At 49.2% G+C, this 6,000-nt stretch overlaps 2 protein-coding genes across 2 annotated transcripts in view; both read right to left on the reverse strand.

Moving 5' to 3' along the window:
- Window positions 1–1,160, reverse strand: part of KATNAL1 (katanin catalytic subunit A1 like 1) — a 174,534-nt gene extending 173,374 nt beyond the window's left edge. The window contains exon 1 of the mRNA XM_089656145.1: window positions 770–1,160. The gene's annotated coding sequence lies outside the window, so the exon portion shown is untranslated. The remainder of the gene's footprint in view (window positions 1–769) is intronic.
- Window positions 1,161–5,220: 4,060 nt separating this feature from the next.
- Window positions 5,221–5,583, reverse strand: LOC149442401 (putative CENPB DNA-binding domain-containing protein 1). Its single transcript, XM_089656142.1, has one exon. It carries the CDS (start codon window positions 5,581–5,583, stop codon window positions 5,221–5,223), a length of 363 nt encoding a protein of 120 aa, XP_089512268.1.
- Window positions 5,584–6,000: the final 417 nt, after the last annotated feature.

The raw sequence follows: 6,000 nt of genomic DNA on the forward strand, positions 1-6,000 counted from the left end.
GTACTAGGGTCGTTGGTTCGAATCCCAACCACGGCACCATGTGACTGGAGTCTGCATGTTCTCCCTGTGCCTGCGTGGGTTTCCTCTGGGTCCTCCGGTTTCCTCCCACACTCCAAAGACATGCTGGTAGGTTAATTGGCTCCTGTCTAAATTGTCCTTTGTATGTGTATGTATGAATGTAAGTTAGGGACCTTAGATTGCACACCCCATGAGGGTTAGGGACTGATGTGAATGTACAATATATATGTAATGCGCTGCGTAAATTGACAGCACTATATAAGTACCTACAATAAATAATAAAGGGAGATAATACAGCAACAATACAGTTCAATACAAGAGGGTTAGGAGGGCATGATCCTGATAGCTTACAATCTAGGAGGGAGGGGCTAGTGGTACAAAAGGTGTGTGTACACACAAGTCATTCCAGTTCAGGAATCCCCAATACATCCCAGTATCAGAGGTCAGCACAGACTGATGTCAGAACCCAACACATAGAGGGGGGATTTATTAAAACTGGAGAGTGCAAAATCTGGTGCAGCTGTGCATAGTAGCCAATCAGCTTCCAGGTTTTATTGTCAAAGCTTCATTGAACAAGCTGAGGTTAGAAGCTGATTGGTTACTATGCAGAGCTGCACCAGATTCTGAGGCTCCACTTGTAGAAAATCTCCCCCATAGACTCCTCACTGTGTGTAATATCCCCTCCTCAGGCTATGTACTATCACAGCTCAGTCTTCCCTCCCCCTCAGTGTACTATCACAGTCAGTCTTACCTCCTCAGCACAGCTCTGTCCTCTCCTCCACCAGAAGCACTACAATAGGGATAAATGAAGCCGTGGACAGGGATGGAGGAGCCGGCCGCGTGGAATCTGGGATTTGTAGTTCTTGAAGGCCCCGAGTTCTCAATCAGTGCACGAGCAGCAGACTACATCTCCCAGCATGCCCCGCGCGGGGGTCACTGATCCAGCTGGTGGAGATTTATGGTTCAGGGATGATGTCGCGGTGCAGGCGGGCGGCTCTGTATCCGGGAACGGGCGGTATTATGGGGTGCCAGGCCGGTCTCGGTATCAGCCGGTGTAACAGTGACGAGCACCACGCCTCGACTGGCAGGCGCCTATGTTTGAGGTGTTGTCATGGCTGCGGCCGGATGCTGCGACCCAGGAGGAGGAGGAGTCTGGGAGTCAGTTATACAACAGGGGATTGGGCGCAGTACAGGGCTCAGACACTGAAGAGAATGCATCTTATAGGAATAGGGGGAAATAAACACGTGAGGGGTTGGTGTGTGTTCAGTATGCAATCAGGAGTAGTTCTCTATGAACACGCCATGTGTTTCTATGGTGTTCAGTATAAGTGATGTACAGGAGCTGCTGTGTAGGGCCAATTCACACTGTTGTGTGCTAAAGTGTATGGAGAATGGATGGACATTTCCATCCAGTTTAGTCGCACGCTGACTTACATTTTGACGTCCAATAACATATATTGTAGCGTGCGTTAAAACGTACTGCATTTTTACAGGATAGAGAGGCTGAGTAAGCCTTTGACAGAGAGGCTGAGTAAGTGGAGTGCCATCCAGGCCGATATGTCGCTTAGTAGGCTAGCGATACGGGTGGAAACTGAAGAGGTGAGGGGTAGACAGATTTGTCAACAGCATAGAGATGGTAGTTGAAGCCGTGGGAGTTTATCAAGTGACCAAGGGAGGAGGTGTAGATGGAGAAGAGAAGGGGTCCAAGGACAGAACCTTGGGGGACCTCTACAGAGAGAGGGAGTCAGGAGGAGATGGCAGCGTTATAGGTAACACTGAAGGAGCGCTGTGATAGATAGGAGGAGAACCAGGAGAGAGCGGAGTCGCTGAGGCCAAAAGAGTGTAGTTTTTTGAGGAGGAGGGGATGCTCAACCGTGTCAAAAGCCGCGGAGAGGTCGAGTAGTAGGAGTATTGAATAGTGGCCGTTGGTTTTTGCAGTTAGTAGGTCATTAGAGAGCTTTAGTAGGGCAGTTTCGGTGGAGTGTAGGGGGCGAAAGCCAGACTGTAGGGGGTCGAGAAGGTTGTTGTCAGTGAGGTGGGAGCTCAGACGATTGTAGACTAAGCGTTCTAGGAGTTTAGAGGTAAATGGCAGCAGGGAGATGGGTCTAAGGTTGTTCAGGTTGGTGGGGTCTAGGGAGGGTTTCTTAAGTATGGGAGTGATGTGCGCATGCTTTAGAGGGGAGGGGAATGTACCTGTAGAGAGGGAGAGATTGAAGATGTGAGTGAGGGAGCATAGGACGGAAGAGGAGGGTGACCGAAGGCGTTGTGAGGGGACAGGGTCCAGGAGGCAGATGGTGAGGCGGGCTTCTGAGAAGACCTTTAGGACCTCTTCGGTGGTAGCAGGGTCAAAGGAGGACAGTGTTGAGGGAGGTATGGTGTGAGGGATGCTAAGTGGGGTAGGTGTCTGTGTAGTGACGATGTCCCTACGAATTGCGTCGATCTTGTTTTGGAAGTGGTGTGCAATCTTGTGGTCAGTGATTGAGCTGGGTCGTGGTGGGGGTGGAGAAAGTAGAGAGTTAAAGGTATAGAAGAGCCGACGAGGACTCGAAGAGAAGGTATCAATGAGGGTGACAAAGTAAGCTTGTTTGGCAGCGTGAAGGGAGGAAGTGTATGTTAGGAAGGCAGATTTACAATGGGTGAACGCTTGGTGGGATTTGGTTTTACGCCATAATCGCTCCAGCACGCGACTGTGTCGGTTGAGATTTCGGGTGTGGTAAGTCTGCCAAGGTTGCAGAGGTCGGGGCCTGATGCTTCGTGTTGTTAAGGGAGCAAGCGAGTCTAGAGCGGATGAGAGAAAGAGTTGTAGACAGTGGTGGCCAGGTCGGGGCAGGACAGGGGGTTGATGCTGTCGTAGAGCTGGTCAGTTGTGGAGTGGAAGGGAACCGGGTTTAGGTTTCGGAGAGTTCTGCTGGAAATTGTCTGCAGTTTAGTGGGGTAGGTGTTAGAGGATGAGCAGACTGTGAAGGTGATCAGATTGTGATCAGAGAGGGGAAATGGGGTGTTTGAGAGGTTAGAGGGAGAACAGTGGTGAGAGAAGACAAGGTCTAAGGTATTCCCGTCGGAATGAGTGGAGGACTGAATACACTGCGCTAGTTCAAAAGAAGAGGTTAAGTAGAGGAGTTGGGATGTAGCCGGGTTATTGACGTTAATAGGGATGTTGAAGTCTCCGAGGATGATAGATATGTACTAATATAGTGCCGTCAATGTATGCAGCGCTTTACGTATATACTGTATATTACAGTCACATCAGTCCCTAACCCTCAAGGGGTGTACAATCTAGTGGAAGGCTCTCTCGGGTGGGGAGGGACAGGCAGGGCAGGGGTGTTGTTGGTCACTGTCAGCCTCTCTCCATGGGGGGGGAGTCTGGTGTTGGTCGGTGTCAGGCTTTCTTTGTGGGGGGGGAGGGGGTCTGCTTTTGTTCGGTGTCAGGCTCTGTCTGACAGGGAGGGGAGGCGTCTGATTTTTGTGTTGCCTAGGGCAGCACAAAACATAAATACACCACTGGGTATACCACGGTATTGCACGATGAGAGTGCGCCCTTGTCTGCTTGTTCTCTGGAGGAAAAGAGATTTAACTTATAAATACAGTAATACCTCAGTTTACGAATTTAATTCGTTCTGCGGGACTTTTCATATAGCGAAAAATTCGTAAACCGAAACACAACTTCCCATAGGAATGCATTGAAAACCAGTTAATCCGTTCCAGAGGTCAGAAAAAAAGTTTTAAAAAAGTCTTTTATCTGTTCAAAACTCTTTATAAAGTGCACTTTAGAGGCATAAATACTGTACAGGGACAGGATTAATCAAGCAATAACAGTTCAAACATCCAACTTCAACTTTTAAAGCATCATACATCAACTTAAAACATGGCAAACTTTTCAAAACAATTTCAACACATTTTGGAAGAGGAGGAGGAGCAGGGCAACTGGGCAGCACTAACACAAGCAGGTTCTTCTTCATGTCTAGGCTGTTTTTGTAGGAACCTTAACATTGTCTGCTGGTTCCGAAGCCTTTTAAGCATCCCTCGGAAAGGGGACATGATGTCAGTGTCCAAACTGTTCACAAGTCTCTGGACTAGAGCCTTATCTGGGTGGTGCTGCTGTACAAAAGTCTGTAGGTTTACAAACATTTGGCATGCCTCCTTGAGTTCCCTGGAAGAGAGCTGTTCCTCACTTGCTTCCTCCTCAAATGAGATCCACTCCTCCATCGCCTCCTTCTGCAGTTCCACCAGGTCCTCAGTGGTTAGCTCATGATTGTGTCCCTCCACCAGCTCACAGACATCCTCCTCAGTCATCTCCAGCCCCATGGTTCTCCCCAAGAAAACAATCTCCTCCAACACTGTTGACTCTGGTGCAAGTGCAGAAGCATCGGAGTCAGGTGTCACAACACAGTATTGCCACAGGTTGCGCCAAGCAGAATATAGGATTCTATGGCTGACTCCGGCCCAGGCAATGGTGATAATCTGCAGACAGCTCACGATGTCAAAATGGTCTCTCCAAATGTCATGGAGGGTGAGGCTTGATCGATCAAAGCATTGCTGGAAAAGCTCCCTTGTGTAGAGTTGTTTAAAATTGGAGATGGCCTGCTTGCCCATCAGCTGAAGTAGTCGGTGGTGTTAGGTGGAAGGAACATGACTGTGATGAAGTTAAAGTCCTCCAGCAAGTCTTCCTCAAGGCCTGGAGGATGAGCATTGTCCATGAGCAGCACAGCCTTGAGAAGCAGGTTATTGTCCACAAGGTACTGCTTGACAGCAGGACCAAAAACCAGATTGACCCACTGCACAAACAAGAGGCATGTGATCCAAGCCTTTGGGTTGGACTGCCACAAAACACTGAACTGCTCCTTCTTCACCTTGGGTTTCTTGAAGGCCCATGGGTTCTCTGAGTGGTAGATGAGCAGGGACAGGATCTTAAGGTCCCCACTGGTATTGGTGCAGAACAGGAGGGTGAGACGGTCCTTCATCAGCTTGTGGTCAGGCAATTAGTTCTCCTCTTACCTCTGTGACAAAAGTATGCTTTGGCATTCTCTTCCAGAAGAGCCCAGTCTTGTCGCAGTTGAAGACCTGCCGAGGAAGGTAGCCCTCTGAAACCATGACCTCCAGGAACTCAGTAGCAAATTCCTCAGCTGCAGCAACATTGGAACTTGCGGCCTCTCCATGCCTGACCACGCTATGGATGTCAGATCTGGTCTTTAACCTTTTGAATCACCCTCTGCTCGTCTTGAAGCCTTCTGCATCGGCTGGCATTCCTGGCTGTTGGTCGAGGAGGTCAGTGTGCAAGGCCTTGGCTTTTTCGCAGATGATTGTCTCGGTCACTGTGTCCCCTGCACGCTGCTTCTCTTCAATCCAGAGCAGGAGCAACTTTTCAACCTCCTCCAGAACAGGTGGCCTTTGCTTGGAGACCCTGGTGACTCCCTTGGCTGCATCTCTCCCAGTTATCTTCTCTTTCATCTTTAGGATGGTACCAATTGTGGATGCACTCCTACAATACTCTTTGGCAAGGTCAGTCAATCGCATTCCTCCTTCATGCTTCCTGACGATTTCTTTCTTGATCTCGAGCAGAATCATCCCCCTCTTCCCAGCTTACGCTGCTTTCTTGGGTGCCAACACCACAGTCACTACGTAAGCAGAAAATAAAAAAAAAATGCTTTACACCTACACCCAGGCTCTCAATGCTCCAGTCCAAGAGCCACAAGTCTATCCACACAAGCTAATGAAAACCCTAAAAATCTGTCCACATGAGCTGGCATGGAAACCACCCCACAATGCAAAACACACAGTAACAGGCATGCACAGCACATGAGCTGGCATGGAAACCACCCCAAAATGCAAAACACACAGTAACAGGCATGCACAGCACATGAGCTGGCATGGAAACCAACCTACAATGCAGAACACACAGTAAAAGACATGCAAACGACAGAGCTCAGCTCCCTACCTTTCCACAGACTCCAGCATGCACGGTGCTATAAACCTTCCAGGCGC

This window comes from Staurois parvus, unplaced genomic scaffold, assembly GCF_062004578.1.
Source record: "Staurois parvus isolate SC_StPar_1 unplaced genomic scaffold, SC_StPar_1.0 ptg000891l, whole genome shotgun sequence".
In the NCBI taxonomy this organism is placed as follows: Eukaryota; Metazoa; Chordata; class Amphibia; order Anura; family Ranidae; genus Staurois; species Staurois parvus.

What these genes read in the sequence shown, in the direction of transcription:
- LOC149442401 (XM_089656142.1), bottom strand. Translation starts at nt 5,583, where the DNA reads ATGATTCTGCTCGAGATCAAGAAAGAAATCGTCAGGAAGCATGAAGGA.